General features: G+C 32.5%; 1 protein-coding gene across 3 annotated transcripts in view; it reads right to left on the bottom strand.

The window, feature by feature from the left end:
• The window catches only part of Rhp (GTP-Rho-binding protein rhophilin), a 164,967-nt gene that overhangs the window by 51,339 nt on the left and 87,340 nt on the right, over positions 1 to 26,288 (bottom strand). The window contains exon 1 of one of the 3 annotated variants that reach the window (XM_088269385.1): positions 25,318 to 25,754. The exons of the other annotated variants lie outside the window; for them this stretch is intronic. Coding sequence (XP_088125511.1) covers positions 25,318 to 25,350 — 33 coding nt within the window. The 5' untranslated portion in view covers positions 25,351 to 25,754. Of the gene's footprint in view, positions 1 to 25,317; positions 25,755 to 26,288 lie in introns of those variants that run through there. 3 annotated transcript variants of the gene reach the window in all.

The following is a 26,288-nucleotide window of genomic DNA, read 5'->3' as shown; positions in this document are numbered from 1 at the left end:
ATTTTTTGACATCTCATCAAAGATGAAGAAGAATATGGAAGTCTGGGCATTTACGGGGCTGACGACCGTCATAGGCTGTTTTAAGTGATCGCTTAACACACAAAAAAAGAATGGTATAATTGTTTAAATATTAACCTGCACTGGTACCTGAAGCTAAAACTAAAGCTTACTAACCATCAGCTGCTTCCCCGCAGGGGTAGGCAGAGAAAATAGAACGCTACACCAATTGGTGTATTAGTTCAGTTAGTAATGATTCACAAGCAAACCAATCATCATGTCAGCGCAATTTTTGTTTGCTGCATGATGTTTGTGAACCAAAAATTTAAATTTCAACTTACTAAAAACTAAAGCTAGCTAATGCTGTCATGCCATCATGCTGCTTCCCCGCAGGAGTAGGCAGAGAGAATAGAACGCAACATACATCTTTCGTTGCAAATAATCTTCTCTTCTTCTATATTCAAGCATTTACTTATCCATACACACATCTTTCATAAAAAAAACAGCCTTCATATAATAAAACGATCAAATTGAGATTGCGTTATATTTGATGCAGTACCCTATGGACCACTAGGTGCGGTAAGGGTGAGAAGAAGAGTTTAGTCAGTAATATTTTTGTAAGATAGACCGATGGCTTCAAAAAGAACATTCCTCGGCACTTTTCCTTTTCATCAGGGATAAAATTACCAATGTGCGAGTACGGAGATGAAACCCGGAGCGTTCTGTTAATTGCTGCTATTCTCATTTCCTTACCAACTTTTAGATTATTTTGGAAAAAATAATTTAAAAAGCCTATTATTGGTTGTTTCCTGTCTGCGATCATCCCTACATTCAGAGATCCATGATTTTACTTTGTAGGAACTATTTAGCATAAGTAGTCGATTTCCTTACGTTTAGATAGCGCTGTAGAAACGTAAGTACATATTATAATATACCATAAGTACATACGTATAGCATGTTTCGATTACAATCGAAAAATAAGTTCAATGTCGAACATAAAAAAACCTTTGTATACATATTACGGGTATAAAAAACGTAATGAGGTTGGATTCATACTATGCAGGTAATAAATTAAACGATTTTGGATAACGCATTTAAAAAGGAAGCTGATGTTAATTAAATTCAAACATTTTTAGTGTGTTCAAATACTTGTTCACAAAATCTGGATTATCTCCAATTACAGGAGCCATTTTCATATTATTTTTTGACATCTCATCAAAGATGAAGAAGAATATGGAAGTCTGGGCATTAGCGGGGCTGACGACCGTCATAGGCTGGTTTAAGTGATCACTTTACACACGTGTAACATTCACCAATTCTACCCATTATTGACAACCACACTACTCAAATTCTTGGAAGTTCTATATATATGAACCAATTTAGAAACCTTGTTCTTGAATCACTAGAACTTCACTAGAGACATCTATTGGTGAGATGTAAATTAATTAAATTCGTCGCAAACAAATTTGAAAATGAACTTCATGAGGTAAAGTATAATATTTATGTATAAAACACTGATTTTTTGAGTCTATTAAGCTGTATTTTATTATTTCCAATATTATTAATATTTGAAGCATTTAGTCATTATTACTTTTTTATTTTTGTACAAAAATATTAGTAATATTAGTAAATAACCACTCACTGAGATTTTTATGTCTACCGGTTTCGAGACGTACCCGTCTCTTCGTCTGTATTTTATTCTTAAAAAACAAATAAAAAATTAATTTTGTGATAATTGTTCGCCTAGTTATGGCATTTTCAAACGAATAAAAAAAGCAGTGTTTGATTTAAAATTTAAAACACATTAAAATGGAGTTCTACAAATCAAACGCCAAATCTATAAAGAAAGTAGAATACTGACCATCTTGTTCTAATACTACCCTGCACTGGTACCTGAAGCGGACGGCTAATCACCTTTCCTTCATGTGTTGACGACCAAGATAACACTGCGTTTATATGTCGCAGTGCCCTATGCACCATCGGGCGCGGATAAATAGGGTTTGAAGATAAACATTAGATTTCAACGGCCAACATAAATTTACATTTTTTTATCGTATTCGTTTACATTGTTAGGTTCTTGAAGGTAGCTACTTGATTTTTTCCCATTGGCAGTGCCCTATGCACCATCGGGTGCAGATAAATAGGGTTTGAAGATGAACCTTAGATTTCAACGGACATCATAAAGTTACATTTTTTATCGTATTTGTATTCAGAGTTAGGTTCTTGAAGGTACCTACTTGATGTTTTTTTCTTCCATTGGTATTACTGATAAATTCGTTCCGCTGTGTTGGCAGCAGCTAACGAGACTTGAGGCCATTATGATGGCTGCCAGGTATGAAAATAAAATGAATTATTACACGTCCCAATGCAGGTAGCTACCGCAGTGGCATGAATATCAAATGGTACATGAACGGTCATAGGGGCAACGCATTCATCAAAATGTATCAATACTATGGTAGGCAGGTACTTTTTCATTCGTAAGAGAGATATAATATGACGGTAGCCATAGAAAAAAGTTAAATACACCGTAGCTTTAAAGACGTACTTAAGGCATTTGTCCACTACACGGAATTTTACCGTCCGGCACTTCAGTTAGCATATAAAACGAATGATTGGCTAGTGCTTTTATCTTTCTTCGGATTGGTGGGTGAACACGTTGCGCGTAAATTCGAACACGCTAAACTGTCGTAGTCGCTTTTATTTTTCAAAACCGGACCGCCGGACGGTAAAATTCCGTGTACAAGCTGCGTAAGACGATTTTTTAATGATTTATTTACTGAAATTTGGTCTTTGCGACTCGAAGTGATCCCATTTTACCAGTTTTGGGCGGTTTTTAAAAGAGCCAGATTTAAAAAAATATTATTTTTTGTTTGGACCGCACACCGGGAGCATTCAATTTATTTTAGCTATTTGAACCTTCTGAATTCAAGTAAATTATTTTTTTCTCCATTTGAAAAATATTTAGTATATTAAATAAAATAATTAAACAATACCTTTTCTTCAAAATGTAAAAACAACACTTTCTGCCCTGTAGCGGGTAAATATTAAGTTTAAAATATGCCGCTTTTGCTGGGATATTGTACATTTTTAGGGCATTCCGAAAACATGCCAAACTGAAAATTGACGATTTTTGATATATGACGTTCTTGAAAGGAGTGAGCGATATATCAAAAAACTTGATTTATCTGGAGATCGTTTTCAGAGTTTAAGAATATAGTAAAATGTATTAAAAATAAACACTTATTGAACTTTTTACTGTGCAACAGATCTTTTTAGGTAAAACCTGAATGTTTTTCTCCATTTGAAAAATATCCAGTATTTTTAAAAAAATAATTGAACAATACCTTTTCTTCAAATGTAAAATCAACAAAATGCCCTGTAGCGGCTAAATATTATGTTAAAAATATGCCACTTTTGCTGGGATATAGTACATTTGAACAACTGAAAATTGACGATTTTTGATATATGACGTTGTTGAAAGGAGTGAGTGATATGGCCAGGGCTGTATATAGCTATCGTGTAAGTTTAGTAATGATCTGCAGCGATAAGCGAATGAAACAAGACGGAAGGCACCGTTATATTGCACTATGCAGTGCACTGCAGTTAGACGGGTTGTACTAGCAGGATAAATGAGCTCTCTGATTATGCAAACTGCAAGTGTTTACCATAAATACAGGATGCAGAGAGGTAACGTGGTGTTTCAGGGAAGAACAAGATAAGCCTGTTGAGATAAATATGGAAGGGATGAACAGATCGTAATAAAAGGACACGAGCGATGATTCTTTAAAAAAAGCGACTGTTTTTGCCTAGAATTTTCACTCATGAATTACATGAAATTATAGTACCTAACTTTAAACATTCAGAGTAAATCCAGTCAAGAGTAGGCAAAGGCTATTAAACTTAAAAAGTTAGACCCTGAGTAGGGTCATGATAAGCGGTGTTGCATAAGCCGTAGCTAGATACCAGTCACGTTAGATTATTAAAAAAAACTTCAACTTATCATTTTCTTGCAGCAAATTATAAATTCATTCAAACTCTTATACGCACACAATGGTGCATAGGGCACTGCATCGTATAAACGCAGCGTTATCTTGATCGTTAACACATGAAGGAAAGGTGATCAGCCCTCCGCTTCAGGTACCAGTCCAGGGTAATATTGAATTTTGTCACTGTAATATAAGTGAAAAAATCACTTAAATTTTATTTTTTTTAACTAGCTCTCACACACACAAAACATCAATGTGTATTAGTAAAAAAACGAATAACCCTTTCCACTCTGACCATTTTTCCTCATAACTGATCACTACTCTGATAAAAAAAAATGCGACGTTTTTCTACCATTAAAATAAATATGTTGGTTCCCTAATTTTGGGACACTCTGTCTGGCAATTCGTATGACCATGTTAATTAAGATCAACTGTATTTATCTAAAATATTTTTTGGTAGAATATACTTGGGTGATAGAGAAATCAGTGATTAAAGTTATACCTGCGCCGGGCCAGACATCGTGGCCCACGGAGCTGCCTGCTAGAATCATACGGGCCAGAATGTCTGGCCTACAGAGTGGTAAGAGTTAAATCACTTTGTGCGTCGTACAGAGTGTAATAAACAAATAATCTGGCCATTTTTGAAAGGAAAGGGGGCCGCGGTGTGGCCAGAGCGTTGCGCAATCCTGCTCAGGTACCGCGAGTAGGTAGGTAGGTAGGTACTGCGCGCGGAGGTAGGTACCCGCCGCCAGATCGGTGGACCGTTAAATTTGCATAACCTTGCAACACCGGACCGGTAAAATTAGCGGGAAACGAGCCTTCCCATTGCGCATGGCAACATTTTCAATAATCAAATTATGGTATTAGAGGTTCCGGCCTATTTATTTCAGTTTATTATTATTATTATCATTTTATATTTACTTATTATTGTTTATGTTCGCCTCCGTAGTCTTATGGTCAGCACGCTAGGCTACCGCTCTGGAGGTCCCGGGTGCGATTCACAAGGAGGGGTCAAATAATTATAACACTTTCCTTATCATTCATCCTTCACTTTGTGTGATATCAGTTAAATGTTTTAAGTGGTATTACACAAAGTGAATTAAGGTTTCTAAATTGGTTCATATATATAGAACTTCCAAGAATTTGAGTAGTGTGGTTGTCAATAATGGGTAGAATTGGTGAATGTTACACGTGTGTAAAGTGATCACTTAAACCAGCCTATGACGGTCGTCAGCCCCGTAAATGCCCAGACTTCCATATTCTTCTTCATCTTTGATGAGATGTCAAAAAATAATATGAAAATAACTCCTGTAATTGGAGATAATCCAGATTTTGTGAACAAGTATGTGGACACACTCAAAATGTTGTACACAATGTAGACAATAAATAATAAGAGTGTTATATTACATACCATACCACAAAGTTAAGAATGCTTCTATATACATATATTTATATATATATATATATATATATATATATATATATATATATATATATATATATATATATATATATATATATATATATACATAGTAATATATATATATATATATATATATATATATATATATATATATATATATATATATATATACATAGTAATATTCTAGCAATATTGAAGCTTATTGGGTAATTCGTTGTGAAGAAAGAAAGGTTGTATCATCGTTTGACGTAAGATTTATGACAGCGAACATCTGTTTGGTGTCCGCCATCTTGATTGATTACCGTACGCATGCGCGATGGAAAGTTCAAGTAACGTTGTTTTAGAAAATTGCCATGCAAAACAGCTAAAAACATGGATTTCTCACATCAGTAAGGCAACAAATTCATTTAACCCTTATGCTGCGGATCGCATCTATTGTCGTTTTTTATAGAAGTACCGTTGACTGCGGATCGCATGCATAGTCGTTTTTCAACTTTACGTACTTATATCAACACCTATGGATAATTTTTTGCACTTAAATTTGGTTCGAGGTATGGATAAATTAGTTCTCTTTGATTTATTGTCATAAAATATCAAAATTATTTTAATTTAGTGTCAACTTTAAATAATGTGAATACTTCCGGTCGGCTCGTGCTCCGCAGATACGACAGCCGCGTCTTCTATACAGCCGCCATACTTTAGGCCGCGAGTCCGTAAATGTTAATATTTTTGTGTAAATACACCATAAAAACATAATAAGTAAAGTGCACTGTATACTGTGAACATCTATGATGGATATCCGAAAGTTTCACTACAAAAAATAGGCAAAAATATGTTTTTTTTTGTCAAAAATATTGTAATGTAAAATAATCCAGCACGGGACGGAAAGTTTGACACTCGAAATCGAGCAGCTTAGAGGTTAAGAATCAAACTGTGTAATACCTCATTTTTTGTAAGTCATTCTCAGGTTTTTCACTTCAAATTTGAATAATTTATATAGCGCCATTTTCGTAAAGTAACAAGGGCACTTCGCTTTGATATTATACGATTCATTGTTCAATCTTTGATAGTATTAAAAGTCATGTCAAAGGTTTGCCTGCGTTCGCTTGTCAATCATTTGTAGCATTAAAAAAAGACCAATGAGACAATTAAAAAAATTGTAACAAGAAATTAATATTCACGTCACTCACTCCTTTCAACAACGTCATATATCAAAGACCAGAATTTTTCAGGAGATTTTTAATTAATGTTTAAAAATATAATAAAACGTATTAAAAATAAATATCAAGCCATTTATTGAACTTTTTACAGTGCAACAGATCTTTTTAGGTAAAACATGAATATTTTTCTCCATTTGAAAAATATTTAGTATATGAAAAAAATAATTAAACAATGCCTTTTCTTCACAATGCAAAAACAGCACTTTCTGCCCTGTAGCGGGTAAATATCCAGTTAAAAATATGCCGCTTTTGCTGGGATGTAGTACATTTTCTGGGCATCCCGAAAACATGTACAACTGAAAATTGACGATTTTTGATATATGACGTTGTTGCAAGGAGTGAGCGATGTGTATAATCAAGGCAACACTTCTTAGACACGAGGAAGTGTCCTATGCACCATAAGTGTGGAAAAGGAGTGATGTTTCCTCAATAGATTTTCCCACGGGTCCTATGTTCGATTCCTAGGAAGGTAGAAACAATAATGTGTGATTTGATATATTTTTTAATATTCATCTAGACTGGAACGTGAAGCGCTGGTCTGATCACTTGCTTTCATCTTTCATCCGATTAAAAATCACAATAACACAACGTCTATAGGGTATTAGAACATGGCAGTGGATTGTAGATTAGTTAGTATTAACTAACATGCCCCGCAGACAGTAATAGGGACTTTTAAAGCATAAGTTATCATTTTTATCTGAGATCACGAAAAACTTAAAAAAAAGTATGATTGATTAAATACCGATTTTAGATATTTTAAAGTTTTTTTAATGGAAACCAAGGCTTTTCATACTGGACTTGGATGTGGCTGTAGCTTTCAGAGACGCCTCCACGACCCCGACCAGCACAGGAGACAGACGCGGAGCATCCACACCGTGTATGGGCGGAACGAGCCACCTGAATGCGTGGCGAACGTGAAAAAAGGCTGTAAATCAGCGAATGGTGTTCATTAGGAGTGGTCGCACGTCTGCGGGATTGTATTAGCATAAAATAGTTGAATTTTATGTATTCAGCGCAAGATATGGGCCGAATAACGGGGTACGTTGTGCATATTTTAAAATGACCAATACATCTTGTAATACATCGCTTGCATTGTCAAAGTCAATTGGTGGTTTTCGCTTTTTTTAAATCCAAGATGTAATCCAGTGATTCTGAAACTTTTTTTAAGTCAGGGAGCACTTGTCATAAGGAAAGTTCGCGCTACACCAAAACAAAATATCCTAAAACATACAAAGATAACTTTTATTTAAAATAAAACTTTTGAACATTTTTAGTGTGTCCAAATACTTATGTACAAATCTGGATTATCTCCAATTATAGGAGTTATTTTGCTATAAAAAGCTTATTTTCATCTCACCAATAGATGTCTCATGTGAAGTTCTTGTGATTCAAGAACAATGTTTCAAAATTGGTTCATATATATAGAACTTAAGTAGTGTGGTTGGCAATAATGGGTATAATTGTTGAATGTTACACGTGCGTGAAGTGATCACTTAAGTCAATGACGGTCGTCAGCTCCGTAAATGCCCAGACTTCCATATTCTTCTTCATCTTTAATGAGATGTGTGAAGGAGGCGAGGAGTGTATGTCAGAACAGAAGAGTGTGGCGTTCCATCCTTTTGTGCTCACCCCTGCGGGGAAACGGCATGATTGTAGTAGTAGTAGTAGTAGTAGTAGTAACCAAAAATGTGCTAGATCTGTTTCGAAAAGTTTCAGTTTTAATGTCCGATCAGTTTTTAACTCCATGAATTCTTCTTGCTCGTTAGTCGATAAGTGACTTTTTCCGCGGCACACACTTTGCGGAACACTGTTGTATAGCGTACTTCCAGCTCTTGGTGTATTTGACGATCTACAAACCGAGAACTAGTAACTAATCCCAAACGGATAATCGAAAAAGTAACAATTACCAATTAGTCACACCTCTACAGTTAGGTAATAAAAAAATGACAATGACTAATTTTCAGCTGGGTTTGAAAGATGTGAGATTATATCACTGTAATTTGGTGATATTTAATATTAAATTAAGATTCTTATTTTCCTCTAACATTGTTCGATTTGAATACAAAGGAAAAGAGTCGTATCCAACGAACTCTTTGTCCAAAATTTCACAGAGATTAGCAGATTGCAGATATTTTAATATTTAAATGGGCCGTCCCACTATATGTACAGCAGTGGCAGACGCTGGAGAAGAAAAATATTTTACACTCCCCTTATCATTCATCGTTCGCTTAAAAAGGTATTTAAGTGGTATTACACAAAGTACTGTCCGCCTCCGTGTAATACCAACACCAAATATGTTTTCTAGATAGGATTTGCATTTATTCTTTTTCTTCCTTATTAGGTCCGCCTCCGTAGTGTTACCGTTCTGCAGGTCCCGGGTTCGCTTCCCAGGGGGGGTGTCAAATAAATATAATTGATTTTTTCACTATGATATTAAATTAATATTACCCTGGGCTGGTACCTGACCGGAGAGTTGATCACCTTCATGTGTAAACGATCATGATAACACAGAATTTATATGACGCAGTGCCCTATGCACCATTGGGGTGTGAATAAGGGTTTTAAAAATAATAATAAATAAATTTAAAATATTTTACACTCTCCTTATCATTCATTGTTCGCTTAAAAAGGTATTTAAGTGGTATTACACAAAGTGAACGATGAATGATAAGGAGAGTGTTACCATACCACAAAGTAAACAATGCTTTTAATATACAAACATTTTTTTAATAACATAAATAAAAATACTTATATTTAAAAAAAAAATCCTTATCCGCACCCCATTGGTGCATAGGGCACTGCATCATATGAACGCAGTTTTTCTTGATCGTTAAAACATGAAGGAAAGGTGATCAGGCATCCGCTTCAGGTAATATTGAATAAATCCCCCCCTGGGAATCGAACCCGAGACCTCCAGAACGGTACCTGAGCGTGCTGACCATTACACTACGGAGGGGGTCAATAATACGGAGCGGTTATATAAATATCCTAAATTAAAATTAAATACTTTTAGAAATATTCAGTAAAAATCTCAAATATTCAATATATTTAAATTTTGTATACGCCAATGACAATCTGGAAGCAAATAGTAAAATATTTCTTTGGTATGATAGCAGAATTATAATTATTTATGCTTTCCTATTAGCGGAAATAAATGGCGTATTGTTTCTTCTCGCAGTGGGAAAATTGCTCAAAATCTGACCAATTCCGTTTCAACTCGACATTTATAAATTGCGATTTAAATGTGAGTCAGAATTTATTTAAACACAAAAAGCATAGACTTTGTAATACCTAGTCTGAAAAATTCATTCTATAAATGTTATATATATTTGATAAATATAGATATTATATTGTAAATCTCTTGTGAAACCCAGATATGTATGTGTACCTACAAGTGTGACGCATGTCGCTCACTCTTTTCAACAACGTCATGTAGCAAAAATCGTCAATTTTCAGTTGTGCATGTTTTCGGATTGTCCAGAAAATGTACTATATCCCAGCAAAAGCGGCATATTTTAAACTTAATATTTACCCGCTACAGGGCAGAAAGTGTTGTTTTTGCATTTTGAAGAAAAGGTATTGTTTAATTATTTTTTTAAATAAACTAAATATGTTTAAAATGCAGAAAAAACATTCAGGTTTTACTTAAAAAGATCTGTTGTGTGTGATTTGTGGACATACTCAAAATGTTTGAAATTACAATTTTTTTACCTGTTTGTGAAATAACGTGATGATTAAATTAATTAAATAAAACACTTAAGACCACTTTTTGAGTTTATCAATATAAACACGACTAGTTTAGAGAACTGCAGATGTTCTCATCAACAGATGAAAATACAAACATTTAGTATTTTCATTGTATTTTGACTATTTTATGAGTTAATAAATCTGTAGTTCTCGAAACTAGTCATGTTTACATTAAGGGGATAATCGCAAACACAGAATTAAATCGCTGGGCAATCGGAGAAGTCACATGTCTGTTCATGACAGATTTTTAGTAAGTAAGTATTATATATTGGGTATTTTTTGGTGTTTTAGAATGTACCTACATAGAAAAAATGTTTTTAATATTTTTTTAAACTTTCGATAACTCTTTTTAAAAAAAAACTACATACTAACTATGAAGAAAAACTTATTTTTTTAATGCAAAAACGGTATTTTAAGAATAAAATCTATTACTCAAAATATTGCGAAAAAAAAAGCGACATAACCTATACTGGGCCTTTATAAGCTCAAAATAGGTCAATACAAGTGTTTGATTTAAAAACTAACTAACTAACCATCACGCCGCTTCCCCGCAGGGGTAGGCAGAGAGAATAGAGCGCCACACCACTCTGTCCTTGCAAACATTCTTTGCCTCTTCCACGTTCATGCATCTCCTCATACATACCCGCCGATTGTTACGACTCCTATTTTTGATGTGTTTGATTATAAAAAAAATGTTAATGCGTTATGCTGTTATTACGAAAACGATCTCTTCGGTTAATGGGTCCATATTCAAGATATAAAACAAGCTACAAGACGCTTAAAAAATTGTAATAAACAGTAATTTTAAAAATACATATCGACTTGAATTTCTTTTATCTTCAAATTACTATGACTAAGGCACGCTCCACGTTCTATCTATATGTATAAAATGGTAAAAAAAATTACATGTATAAAGAAAATTACCGACTTTGGCGATTATACTTAATTTTTTCTACAATATTTACTCAACGTATCGCCGCCTAATCTTTAGCTATCAGAAATACTGTAATAAATACAAGGCGAAATCTTTCAGTTATGTTTGAACGTTTTGTTACGAGTTTGATGGTGCTCAGTTTAAACGCGAATCGTTTATAATGTGAGGTTATTATTATTGTGTAATCTTCGGTTGGAGTTTAATAGAATTTAGAATGTTTGGTCTCGGCGGAACTTGATGTATGATCATGAGGGATATCTATGGTACACGGTGTATCAAGAGTTTTGGTATATATTTTACAATAAAAATATTATTTTGAAGTTCATAGTTGAATTTCTTTAGATTTAGTCAAAAGCTCTGTTAACAACTGAATAGAAAAAAAATAACATCTCCTTATTTTCCTTTTATATGCCAATGTATTATATATATTCATAAATAGCCAATAACTATCACACCTCGCTCACTCCTTTCAACAACGTCATAAATCAAAAAAACTTAATTTTTCAGGAGATCGTTTTTAAAGTTTAAAAATATAATGCAATGTATTAAAAATAAATATCAAGCCACTTATTGAACTTTTACTGTGCAACAGATCTTTTTAGGTAAAACCTGACGGTTTTTTCTCCATTTGAAAAATATTAAGTATATTTAAAGAAATAATTAAACAATACCCTTTCTTCAAAATGCAAAAACAACACTTTCTGCCCTGTAGCGGGTAAATATTAAGTTAAAAATATGCCACTTTTGCTGTGATATATTTCATTTTCTGAACATTCTGAAAACACGCAGAACTGAAAATTAACGATTTTTTATATATGACGTTCTTGAAAGGTGTGAGCGATCCCGCAGGGGTAGGATAGAGAATAAATAGCCCACCAATATGTATTTGCAAGCAATCTTCGCCTCTTATACATTCATCCATCACCTCATACATACCCGCTAATTATTCCGACTTCTGAGTTGACCACGCCCAAGTATTATGCTAAATCATGCCAAGTTTTCCTCGGTTTTCCTCTGCTTCTATTACCAACCACATTTGCCTCATATATTTGTTTTACTTTTCTTTCTTCAACAGAACTTAAATATCGTAGTCGTACAGGAGAAAGTGACCAACTACCAAAACGTAAAATGTTCAGGAGTTCCATTTAAGTCTTTTTGCCTGGCAAGAAAATAAACACCATCGCAGTTAGTCATTTTTAACAAGTCAATATATTATACTTCCAAGTTTAAAATCCTTTGGGATTTTTTTAGGGCAATATTATAAGCTAGTAAGATATCAAATAGTCAATCATCACGTTTTTGTAAAAAAAATGCACTTGGTCACTTCCTCCTGTATGACTACGATATGTGAAGTGTGTAAGACGGTGCGCATGTGTGTGTGTGTGTGTGTGTGTGTGTGTGTGTGTGTGTGTGATGTATAGGGCCAGCATAAAGAAACAGCAAAATTTAGAAAATATTTTTTTATTATTTTTAGGTGCGTTGAGTTTCTTGGTACCGCGCAGCATTATTATAAAGTCTGTGTGAATATTGTGAACTTAGGAAGTTCACACGACATACCGTTACCGAATACCCACACAACTGGTACAGATAATGCCATGGCAACGGTTACAGGAGATGAGAGTTCACAGCATCGCACGCCAAAGGTTACACAACTCTTCAACCTCATTGCGTGAACTTACAAAACACACCTCTTCGCGCTGGACTCCTGGTATTTGTGGCATCCCATCAAAGATGAGATGTCAAAAAATCTCATATAATATAAGAGTTTCTGCTCAATAAAAAGCTTCATCTTCATCTCACCAATAGATGTCTCTAGTACAGTTCTAGTGATTCAAGAACAAGGTTCTTAATTGGTTCATATATCGCTCACTTCTTTTAACAACGTCAAATATCAATTTTTTTCAGGAGATCGTTTTCAAAGTTTAAGAATATAATAAAATGTATTAAAAATAAATATCAAGCCATTTATTGAACTTTTTATTGTGCAGCAGATCTCTTTAGGTAAAACCTGAAGGTTTTTTTCTCCATTTGAAAAATATTTATTATATTTCAAAATTATTAAACAATACCTTTTTTTCAAAATGCAGAAACTACACTTTCTGCCCTGTAGCGCGTAAATATTAAGTTAAAAATATGCCATTTTTCTGGGATAATGTACATTTTCTGGGCATTCCGAAAACATGTACAATTGAAAATTGTCGATTTTTGATATATGACGTTGTTAAAAGGAGTGAGGTATATATAGAACTTCCAAAAATTTAAATGGTGTGGTTATCAATAATGGGTAGAATTGTTGAATGTTACACGTGGTTAAAGTTATCAATTTGCCTATGACGGTCGTCAGCCCAGTAAATGCCGAGACTTATTCGAAACGGTATTCTTCGTCATCTTTGACGAGATGTCAAAAAATAATAAGATAGCGTTTTAAATAGCTGCTGCATCTTGCAAGATAAAAAAAAACGATAAATTTGTTGCTTTATGTACTATAAAACACCCTGATTGTTTCTGTAATCGATAATCATAATTAGCAAACGATATATTACTGATGAAGACGATTCACAACACTAATATTTCTTAATTACCCATAAACTTAGCACTCAGATCCATATCCGACGTCTCTAATTAATTGTTATTTCGGTTATAACTCATGTGCACCCAATAACAATCTTACAACCGGTTTTAAAACACACATAGGTTTAAAACTAAGCTTCGGATTTGCCGGAAATGACCCTCCTTAACGGTCTGCCGTAATATGTTTATGTAGGGTTTTTCAAGTTGATATTTCGTACTTATAAAAAATATGCCGTTATGTTTGATCGTTGGTATTCACGTCATATTATTATAAGTAACAGTTCGGCTAGTTTATGGAGACCATTGCTAAAGAAAATAGTAGGAGACAATCAAGGTAATTATATACACACACATGTGTGTGTGTATATAATTACCTAGATTGTCTCCTACTATATATATATGTATATATATATATACATATATATATATATATATATATATATATATATATATATATATATATGTATATATATATATATATATATATATATATATATATATATATATAAATATATATATATATATATATATATATATATATATATATATATATATATATATATATATATATATATATATATATATATATATATATATATAAATATACATATATATATATATATATATATATATATATATATATATATATATATATATATATATATATATATATATATATATATGTATATATATATATTTATATATATATTATATATATATATATATATATATATATATATATATATATATATATATATATATATATATATATTATATATATATATATATATATATATATATATATATATATATATATATATATATATATATATATATATATATATATATATATATATATATATATATATATATATATATATATATATATATATATATATATATATATATATATATATATATATATATATATATATATATATATATATATATATATATATATATATATATATATATATATATATGTACGTTGATTAAGTACCTACATATAGTACCAACTTTCAATATTGTGACAGTCGGTAAAGCAGATCGCGCAAATCTACCACCAGATGTCGCCATGCGTTGCACTGGGAAAAACAAGAGAATCAGATAGATTGTTTGCATACAGACAGAGTGGTGTGGCGTTCTATTCTCCCTTCTTACCCCTGCGGAAAAGCGACATGACAGTAATTTTTTTAGTTATTTATGCCAGGCATCACTGTACTTAATACCTGAAAACGTCATTTATAAGACTGCTTTCAAAAAATTTCAGTGAAAAAAACAATTTATATGTCAATCACAGATTTAGCAGGTTTTTTTCACATATTAAGTACGCGCGTCGAAATCAGAGATGGTTTCAAACTACGTAACCATCCAAATTACAAAGGTCAATGCTCAATTATACGTTTTTTAATGTATGTACGTCAAGATTCAGCTTTATTGCTCGTGTAATTCTTGTTTTTAATACCGTCCGAAGTACAGTATGAAATAATGGGCTGTGGCGTCAGCCATTTTTTACGGTCTGAAAATTGATGTTAATAAGTAGGTTTTTGCGCTTTTCGACTTAAATATATATATATATATATATATATATATATATATATATATATATATATATATATATATATATATATATATATATAAATATATATATATATATATATATATATATATATATATATATATATATATATATATATATATATATATATATATATATATATATATATATATATATATATATATATATATATATATATATATATATATATATATATATATATATATATATATATATATATATATATATATATATATATATATATATATATATATATATATATATATATATATATATATATATATATATATATATATATATATATATATATTAAGTCACTTTTGCTTGGCAAGAAAATAAACATCAATGCAGTTAGTAATTTTTAACAAGTCAATATATTATACTTCCAAGTTTAATATCCTTTAGGATTTTTTCAGCGCAATATTAAGCTAGTAAGATATCAAATATTCAATGATCACGTTTTTGTAAGAAATGCACTTGGTCACTTTCTCCTGTATGACTACGATATATATATACATATATAAATATTTGTATATATAGGAGTTGGAAGAAGCGAAGATTGTTTGCAAAGACAGATTAATGTGGCGTTCTAACTCTCTGCTTACCCCAGCAAGGAAGCGAGGTGATGGTTGGTTAGTTTGCTTGATAAAAGTAATAGAGTCTCGTATTCATTACACTTTATTCATTGTCATTGTTCGCGTCATATTCAATCACTTTTTTGATATTATAATTTTGGGATTTTTTGCAACATTTCAAAGTTCAAAACAAAGTATTGTCGTCATATCGCTCACTCCTTTCCAAATATGATTTTTTTGTTTATGTACAGAAAAAAAAAATGTTTTTTAACTTGTTTTTTTTTCAAAATCAGTTTTTTTTCAAAACCATTTAATTAATTGATTTAATTTTAAATTAATTTCATTTCATTAATTGATTCAGCAGTCACTTTGTGGTAAAATCTGTCAATTTTTTTTAATTTAAGTTTTACTTAGTAAATACAATTATTTCTAACTAAAACTACTTTCTTTTCAAAACCATATTTATTTCGAAAAAAAAACTTTTTTCAATTAAAAATGTGTCGGGTCGTAGTCCTGTGGTTAGTGTCGCGGACTCTTGAGTCAGAGTGTCTCGGTTCGAACCCCCTCTACTACAATTTGATGCATATTTCTAATAATGAGCTGCTTAGGCTCACAAAAATACTAGGAAATTAAAGTATTTTTGTAAATAATAATAACGAACAAATATTTTTTAAGAAAAAATAAATAAAAACGGTGTTTTAAAAAAAAACAATTAGGTACTTGGTAAGTAAATTACTTAATTTAAAATGAAATAGTGATCATTATTAAGTCAAATTATATATATATTTCGAAGGAAAACTTATTTTTTTCAATACAAAAATGGTTTTTTAAGAAAAAAATTCAATAAGGTACTTACTAAATACCTAATAGTTTTTTAAATGAAATAGTGGTATTTACTAATTAAAACCATATACTGTATTTATAGATTTAAAGTTGAATTTGTAGAACTCTATTTTAATTTACGTATGAAATGTTATATCAAACACTGATTTTTTGAGTCTACTAAGTTGTATTTTATTGTTAAAAAAAACATTTGAAAATCAATTTTGTGACAATTGTTTCTCCTAGTTATGGCATTTAAAAACGAATCATTCAAACGAACATTCGTTTAAAAATGCCATAACTAGGCGAAACAATTGTCATAATATTTTATCTGTTTTTTTTAATAAAATACAACTTAGTAGACTCTATATACATTTTCAAACGAACGAATACATGAAACTACTTAAATATTCATTTTGAAAAAAAAACTTATTTTTTCAGTACAAAAACGGCGTTTCAGAAATAAACTTGATTACGGTACATATTACCAGAGTTTTTTTTTAATCTGATCCCGCCATCCACCCGCAGAGTCCTGAGGGACTCTCTGTCAGCTGCACATAGAGGAAAATCTTCAAAATATTTCTGAAGAAATAAATAATGCTCTATTCAATTAATGAGGGGGGAGGAGGATGTACGGACAGAGGCCGACACTTCGTCCCCACCCCTCGGGATCCCCTCATTACCTCTTTTACTTTTAATAAAATAAAACAATAAGAAAACAAACGAAAATACAAAAAATAACAATGTTTGCAAAAAAAAAATAATAATACAATTTACACAAATATATTACCTGAGTTTGAAGAAAATTAAGTTGCGATCTATCGATTATCCCGCTTTAATACTAGGTGTAGATGTACATAGAATACACATTCCCGAATTCATCGCTGATTGCTATATATTGCAAGAGGTACACGGGCAAGAGCCGTGTATTTATGGGATTATTTATTTACGGCTAGATCACTCGATGGCGATTAGATCGGCTTCCTGCATCCAATTTCCCATTGAAAGGTTTCTCAATAGCAGAACATAACAGTATCCAGTTGACCCACATATGGGAAACCGGTGTTTTTTACAACCAACCACTCAGAAACGCAATTACACACGAATCGCCGCTCGTCAAAACACAAATGGAGTTACGCGAGGTAGACTTAATGATGGTTTTAAAAAAACAGCCAGTTTTCTAGGGATGGAGAGATTGATAAAGAAATTAATACATTTAAGAAACTTCTGAGACATTATTTTTGACATCTCAATTTAGATGAAGAAGAATACGAGAGTCCGGGCATTTCACAACATTTTGAGTGTGTCCAAATACTTGTTCACAAAATCTGGATTATCTCCAATTACAGGAGTTACCTTCATATTATTTTTTGACATCTCATCAAAGATGAAGAAGAATATGGAAGTCTGGGCATTTACGGGGCTGACAACCGTCATAATGTTACACGTGTGTAAAGTGATCAGTTAAACCAACCTATGTCGGTCGTCAGCCCCGTAAATGCCCAGACTTCCATATTCTTCTTCATCTTTGATGAGATGTCAAAAAATAATATGTCCGGGCATTTATTTACGGGGCCTACGACCGTCATAGCATAAGGTGATCACTTTGCACATGTCGCTCACTCCTTTCAACAACGTCAAATATCAAAAATCGTCAATTTTCAGTTGTGCATGTTTTCGGAATGCCTTAAACTTTAAAAACGTTCTCCTGAAAAATCAAGTTTTTTTTATATATGACGTTGTTGAAAGGAGTGAGCGATGTATGATGTTCCAATGGCGAAATAAGGAAAGAATTCAAGGCTGAGATGAGCATTATCGATACAATTAAGAATAAGAAAGTGTGACGGGATGGTTTGGGCATGTGGAACGAATGTGTGAGGGAAGAACTGTACAACAAATTTATGAGGCGAATATAGTTGTAAATAAAAGCTGAAGAAGACTGAAGAAGACTTGGCATGATCAATAATTTCAATTACTTGAATGTGTTTAGGTCAGGAGTCGAAATAATCGGCGGAGATTGAGGAATACTTAAATATGGAAGATTCCAAGTTTGTTTGCAAATACAGAGTAGTGTGGTTCTCTATTCTCTCTGAATACCGCCTTCTGACTGACCATTCTCGACAAATGTCTTTGCACTATTCCGTGTCTGTCTGCTGTGCTGGTCGGGGCTGTGGGCATCTGTGACCGGCCAACGTCGGGTCGGAATCGGATCTAGCTGACTAATTGAACTAAATACTAATCCCTTTCACTGCCTACACGGGGGTTCTTCTAGAATATTTGGTGACGGATTTACAAACTTGAATTTATTTAGATTGGCAGTAACATGGATATTCAATGCTTTTAAATGTGAATTCACAGTAAAATCGGGATACAATTTTATATTGTCTCACATTTTCAATAAATTCCACAACTTAGTTAAAAAAAATTATTATAGATTAGTCAAAACTAGCCTAGATACTTCTATATCAGATCTGGGCATGCGGTGGGACAGCTTTCAATCAATACCGTCTTCTGCATCATCATGGTTGATAATGTTGTTTGGGTCGCCATTCCCACATACTTAGGCGAATGTGTTCACGAATGCACATGCCTTCTGTATTTGTTTGGTCCGTGTCTCGATGTCAGTACCCAAATGTATACAACAATTAGTTATTACACGCTCTGAAAAATATATGTCATACACATTATACATCATACTTTCTCGGCGTATACAGATGTGGAGAGACATGTGATCTTAATAATGTCGTAGGTAGAGGGGATAGACTGACAAACGCAAGACTATTTGAAATCGTGGATATCTAATTGTCAAAAAAATGACCAAAAAAGTTCGTATATTATGTACATTAATGGCAATGTTAACTTTGTGGTATGGTAATATAGGGTTTTACCCCTGCCTTGTTGGGTTTATAACATATAATTTCTTACAATGATTAAAGAAAACACTTGTTTTTTACCACTTGAGTTTTATTATAGACTACATGTTTCAGAAGTTAAACTTCCATCATTCAGGTCTGTATAATAACTAAAAAATATAATATAAAATTGTTCTATAAATAAGGAGAGGGGAAAGTAAAAATCTGGATTATCTCCAATTACAGGAGTTATTTTCATATTTTTTCATATTATTACTCCTGTAATTGGAGATAATCCAGATTTTTTTAACAAGTATTTGGACACACTCAAAACGTTGTAAATAAATTATCTGGTCAAATTATAAGCTTAAATAATAAAAATGGAAATGGTATTTTCTGGCGTTTCTCATGTGTGTGATTATAATCCAGGATTCGGACCTCATATACTAATATAAGAATTTCAGCTTAGTAAAAAGCTTCTTTACATCTCACCAAAAGATGTCTAGTGAAGTTCTAGTGATTCAAGAACACGGTTTTTAAATTGATTCATATATATAGAACTTCCAAGAATTTGAGTAGTGTGGTTGTCAATAATGGGTAAAATTGGTGAATGTTACACGTGTGTAAAATAATCACTTAAACCAGCCTATGATAGTCGTCAGCCCCGTAAATGCCCAGACTTCCATATTCTTCTTCATCTTTGATGAAATGCAAAAAAATAATATAATTTCTTCATTAATTTATGTGGCAGTCAAATAAAAAGAGTTTCTGCTCAATAAAAAAGCTTCGTCGTCTTACCAATAGATGTCTCTAGTAAAAATTCTAGTGATTCAAATACAATGTTTCGAAATTGGATCATAAATATAGAATTTCTAAGAATTTGAGAAGTGTGGTTGTCAATCATGGGTAGAATTGGTGAATGTTACACGTGTGTAAAGTGATCACTTAAACCCGCCTATGACGGTCGTAAACCCCGTAAATGCCCAGACTTCCATATTCTTCTTCATCTTTGATGAAATGTCAAAAAATAATATAATTTCTTCATTAATTTATGTGGCAGTAAAATAAAAAGAGTTTCTGCTCAATAAAAAAGCTTCGTCGTCTTACCAATAGATGTCTCTAGTGAAAATTCTAGTTATTCAAGTACAATGTTTCGAAATTGGATCAAATATATAGAATTTCTAAGAATTTGAGTAGTGTGGTTGTCAATCATGGGTAGAATTGGTGAATGTTACACGTGTGTAAAGTGATCACTTAAACCCGCCTATGACGGTCGTAAACCCCGTAAATGCCCAGACTTCCATATTCTTCTTCATCTATGTTGAGATGTCAAAAAATAATATATGATAATTATAAATAAGTGTGTAGAAAAGTTAATGGTAAAATGCATAAATATCTGGTTTTTTTTTACAAATTTCAAGTATATGTGAAATGCCAGACTTACATATTCTTCTTCGTCTATGTTGAGATGTCAAAAAATAATAAATGATAATTTAAATTATTATTATAAATATGTAGAATAGTTAATGGTAAAATGCATAAATATATGTTTTTTACAAATTTAAAAAATGTGTGAAATTTGCAGTGATGCTGATATTTCGTTCATGTCGTAAAATTCAACATACTAAATTGTGCGTTGTGTCGAAAATTTTGTACGAAACCAGTATATTTAATGTTCACACGGAATTAATTATTATATTGAAACAGTTATATTATTATATATGTATATGAAACAGGACATTATAGGCAGGATATAAAAATAATTAAATCCGGGAGATTTACCGTTATAACACCAACTATCTCAATATATCTCGATTCATCTATTTGTAAGGAGCATATCATAACTAATTAACTAACTAACCATCACGCCGCTTCCCGCAGGAGCAGGCAGAGATAATAGAACGCCACACAATTTGTCTTTGCAAATATTCTTCGCCTTTTCCACGTTCATGCATCTCCTCATACACACCCGCCGATTGTTTCGACTCCTAACTTGACCGCTTTCAAGTATTTGCGATACCTGATCGTGCCAAGTTTTTCTCGGTCTTCCTCTGCTCCTTTTTCGAATTACATTTGCCTCATAAATTTGTTTTACCGTTCTTTCCTCACTCATTCGTTCTACATGTCCAAACCATCTCAACAAACCTTTCTTAATTTCATCGATAATGCTTCTCAGTTTTGCATTCCTTCCTTATTTCACTATTCGAACACCTATCATACATCGTTTTGTCGCACATTCTTCTGAGAGATGGCATTTCGACTGCATTCAGTCTACTTTCATCCTTATTTTGCCAACTCCATGTTTCACTTCCATACATTATGGTCGGAACCAGGACTCCGTTGTGTACTGCCAGTTTAGCTTTCGCTTATAAAATTCAGCAAAACGATAAAATGCATATTTTCTCGTCTCGCCTTACAAGAGAACAAGTGGAGGAAGGCTGATTTGGGAACAAGTATTTGGACAAACTATGTATATACAGAGTGGCGCAAAATGAATCACTCTATCGGAAGATGTTATAACTTTTGCAAATGGCGTCGTACGTCAATCATATTTTACATTTGTGAACTAGACAGTATACGAACAGATTCAGGGTGGCGCAAAATTGATCATCCAACTTTGTTAATAAATAACTAATTTACTAAATAAAATAAAAATATTTGTAACTATGAAAATCTTTACTGGGATCTAAGCAATCAAAATGTTTTAACAAAAATAGTTAAATATAATGTAGTTTTAAAAAAATATCCGGATATGTCCGACACCGTAGTGTAAAGCACGCTCGGCTACTGTTCTGGAGGTCCCGGGTTCGATTCCCAAGGGGGGTAAAATAAATAAAAGTGATTTTTTCACAGTAATATTTATTCAATATTACCCTGGACCGGTACCTGAAGCGGAGTGCTGATCACCTTTGCTTTGCTTGTTAACGATCAAGATAACTCTGCGTTAATTAAATGCAGTGCCCTATGCACCATTGGGGTGCGAATAAGGTTTTTATTTTATTATTATTGCACCAACCGTTTAGTTAAGCTGGAATAAAAATTATTATTATTACTGTAATTTTTCAGTGGTGCCAATGACTGAGGGTGTCAATAATACCACGGTTTACCCTAACATCGAATTAAAACATTTTTCTCGATATTATTAATATTTAAAGCATTAACTTTGTGGTTAGTCATTTTTACTTTTTTTTACAAAAAAAAATAATGATATTAGTATCTAAACACTTAACGAGATTTTAATGTCTACCGGTTTCGAAACGTACCCGTCTCTTCGTCAGGACAATCACTACCACAGAATTGTAGTGTTAGTGATTGTCCTGACCGGTAGACATAAAAATCTTAGTAATTGGTTATATACTAATATTATTAACATTTAAAAAATAAATTAAAATAAGTAAAACATTTTTCCTTACAAATGAACGATCTCTGTAGTTTTTTTTCATACTATTATCACAGCTGTGTAACTTTTTCGTCGAATTTATGATTTCATACTCGCTTCTCTTTGTTACGATACGATTTAGCCACGTAAATGGTCGTTAAGGGAAATTAGAATCGCTTACATTTGGTAAGTTAATGGAGGAATTATGAAAATTTAACGTTTAGGCAAACAGATGGAGTTGATTATATTTCAAGGCTTTGACGCAAATCATTTTTTAAAGAAGAATAAAAATTTCTTGAAAAAAGTTACATAATCCTGGAGATTATATATGTAGGTATATTTAGAAGTCTTCATCTTAATCAAACTTTTAGGAATACGGGTATGCCACTTTTATGAACATATATGGCTCACTCCTTTCAAGAACGTCATAAATCAAACATCGTCAATTTTCAGTTGTGCATGTTTTCGGAATGTCCAGAAAATGTACTTACTATATCCCAGAAAAAGAGGCATATTTTCAACTTAATATTTACCCGCTACATTGCAGAAAGTTTTTGCATTTTGAAGAAATGGTATTGTTTAGTTATTTTTTGATATATACTAAATATTTTTCAAATAGGAGAATAATTTTCAAATAATTTTCATACACACATATATACAAGAATACGTACATTTTTTATGGAGACCCAAAAACCACCAAGTGTCTTGTCAGTGGAGTTCATTTTTTACACACTTTGTTTGTCCACCTCCGTAGTTTAATGGTCAGCACGCTTGGCTACCGTACTGGAGGTCCCGGGCTCGATTCCCAGGGGGGGTCAAATAAATATATAATTGATTTATTCACTCATATATTTATTGACTGGTACCTGGAGCGGAGGGCTGATCACCTTCATGTGTTAACAATCAAGATAACACTGCGTTCATATGATACAGTGCCCTAATATTGCGTTCATATGATACAGTGTTCATATGCACCAACGGGTGCGGATGAGGGTTTTAAATGATTGAATGAAATGTTTTTATATTTTTAATATTTTTTAATGTGATAGATAAACTAAGTAATAAATAAAAATTAACTATACGATTTTTACGATATTAACTTTAAACTTTTACCCATGCCTTTATTTATGTTTTGCTTCTTATTTAATTTGACTTTAAATTTCTATAAACATAATAATAATAAAAATGCATTATTTCCTTATATCGTCCGCTTCCTTAGTGTAATGGTCAGCACGCTCGGCTACCGTTCTGGAGGTCCCGGGTTCGATTCCCAAGAGGGGTAAATTAAATATAAGTGATTTTTTCACTGTCATTTTTATTCAATATTACCCTGGACTGGTACCTGAAGCGGAGGGCTGATCCCCTTTCCTTCATGTTTAAACGATCAAGATAACACTGCGTTTATATGACGCAGTGCCCTATGCACCATTGGGGTGCGGATAAGGGTTTTATCATTTATTATTATTATTATTTCCTTATATAATATTCACCTTGGGGATGATTTAAATATTTTTTTTAAAAGAAAAAAGTAAATATATACACACATATGAACTAGTAAAAGTATTATTTCTATTTCAAAACACCATCATGGAGGGCACTTTACCGTAATCTATAATTTGAAATTATGTTTCTGATGATAATAAATAAACAAATAAATATAATATAAGCATTGTATAAAAATGTAAATGCCCAGACTTCCATATTCTTCTTCATCTTTGATGATATGTCAAAAAATAATATGAAAATAACTCCTGTAATTGGAGATAATCCAGATTTTGTGAACAAGTATTTGGACACACTCAAAATGTTGTAAATAAATTATCTGGTCAAATTATATGCTTAATAATAAAAATGAAAATGGTATTTTCTGGCGTTTCTCATGTGTGTGATTATAATCCAGGATTCGGATCTCACGTACTAATATAAGAGTTTCTGCTTAATAAAAAGCTTCTTTACATCTCACCAATAGATGTCTCTAGTGAAGTTCTAGTGATTCATGAACAAGGTTTCTAAATTGGTTCATATATATAGAACTTCCAAGAATTTGAGTAGTGTGGTTGTCAATAATGGGTAGAATTGGTGAATGTTACACGTGTGTAAAGTGATCACTTAAACCAGCCTATGACGGTCGTAAGCCCCGTAAATGCCCAGACTTCCATATTCTTCTTCATCTTTGATGATATGTCAAAAAATAATATTGTATAAAAATAAAAAATAAAAATTAATATTTACCAAATCCTTCAAAAGAATCTTCATAATATCCATCTTTGCGTTGTTTTTATTAAATAAAATAAATAAATCACTTAATTATCCACAGCATTAAAAAAAACACTTTTTACGATTATTTTATCAAATTTTAATCACTCGGTGTAATTCGTTCCATCGTTACCATAGCACAGACACACAAAAATTACGCGTTACGACTTAACCGAGCGATTTCGAATCTCGAATCGCTATAATCGATTATGCACTCCATGGGCAATGACGTTCGCGAAATTTCCCCGTTCGTAAAATGACCGAGAAATTTCACCTGCTGGAATTGTTATAATGAAAGCTCTTCCGGCTCCAAACAGGTTCGATATTATCGGAAAAAATGTAGTCCGCAAGAACCGCTATGTGGTTGAGGCGCTCGCGACACGTCCGCGCCGGTAGATGGTCGGACGCTGAATGGCCAACGAGGAAGCCACACTCCAACGGTGAATTGCCGACGGTGGTACCTCGAGAGTTGACGTTTCGGATAACCCCTCAAATAACGTCTTTACTTTTTAAAGACAATTTAAAATACATACATATCGTAGTCGTACAGGAGAAAGTGACCAAGTGCATTGTTTTACAAAAAGGTGATCATTGACTATTTGATATCTTACTAGTTTAATATTGCCCTGAAAAAATCCCCAAGGATTTTAAAACTTGGAAGTATAATATATTGACTAGTTAAAAATGCAGCGGAAGCTAAACTGGCGGTGCACAACGGAGTCCTGGTTCCAACTCTAATGTATGGAAGTGAAACATGGAGTTGGCAAAAGAAGGATGAAAGCAGACTGAATGCAGTCGAAATGCGATCTCTCAAAAGAATGTGCGACAAAACGATGTATGATAGATGTTCAAATAGTGAAATAAGGAAGGAATGCAAAGCTGAGATAAGCATTATCGATAAAATTAAGAAAGGTGTGTTGAGATGGTTTGGACATGTAGAACGAATG

Source organism: Brachycentrus maculatus, unplaced genomic scaffold (genome assembly GCF_059751285.1).
Source record: "Brachycentrus maculatus isolate JH-2025_06_01 unplaced genomic scaffold, ASM5975128v1 h1tg000349l, whole genome shotgun sequence".
In the NCBI taxonomy this organism is placed as follows: domain Eukaryota; kingdom Metazoa; phylum Arthropoda; class Insecta; order Trichoptera; family Brachycentridae; genus Brachycentrus; species Brachycentrus maculatus.
This window is presented reverse-complemented; position numbering and strand designations above follow the sequence as displayed.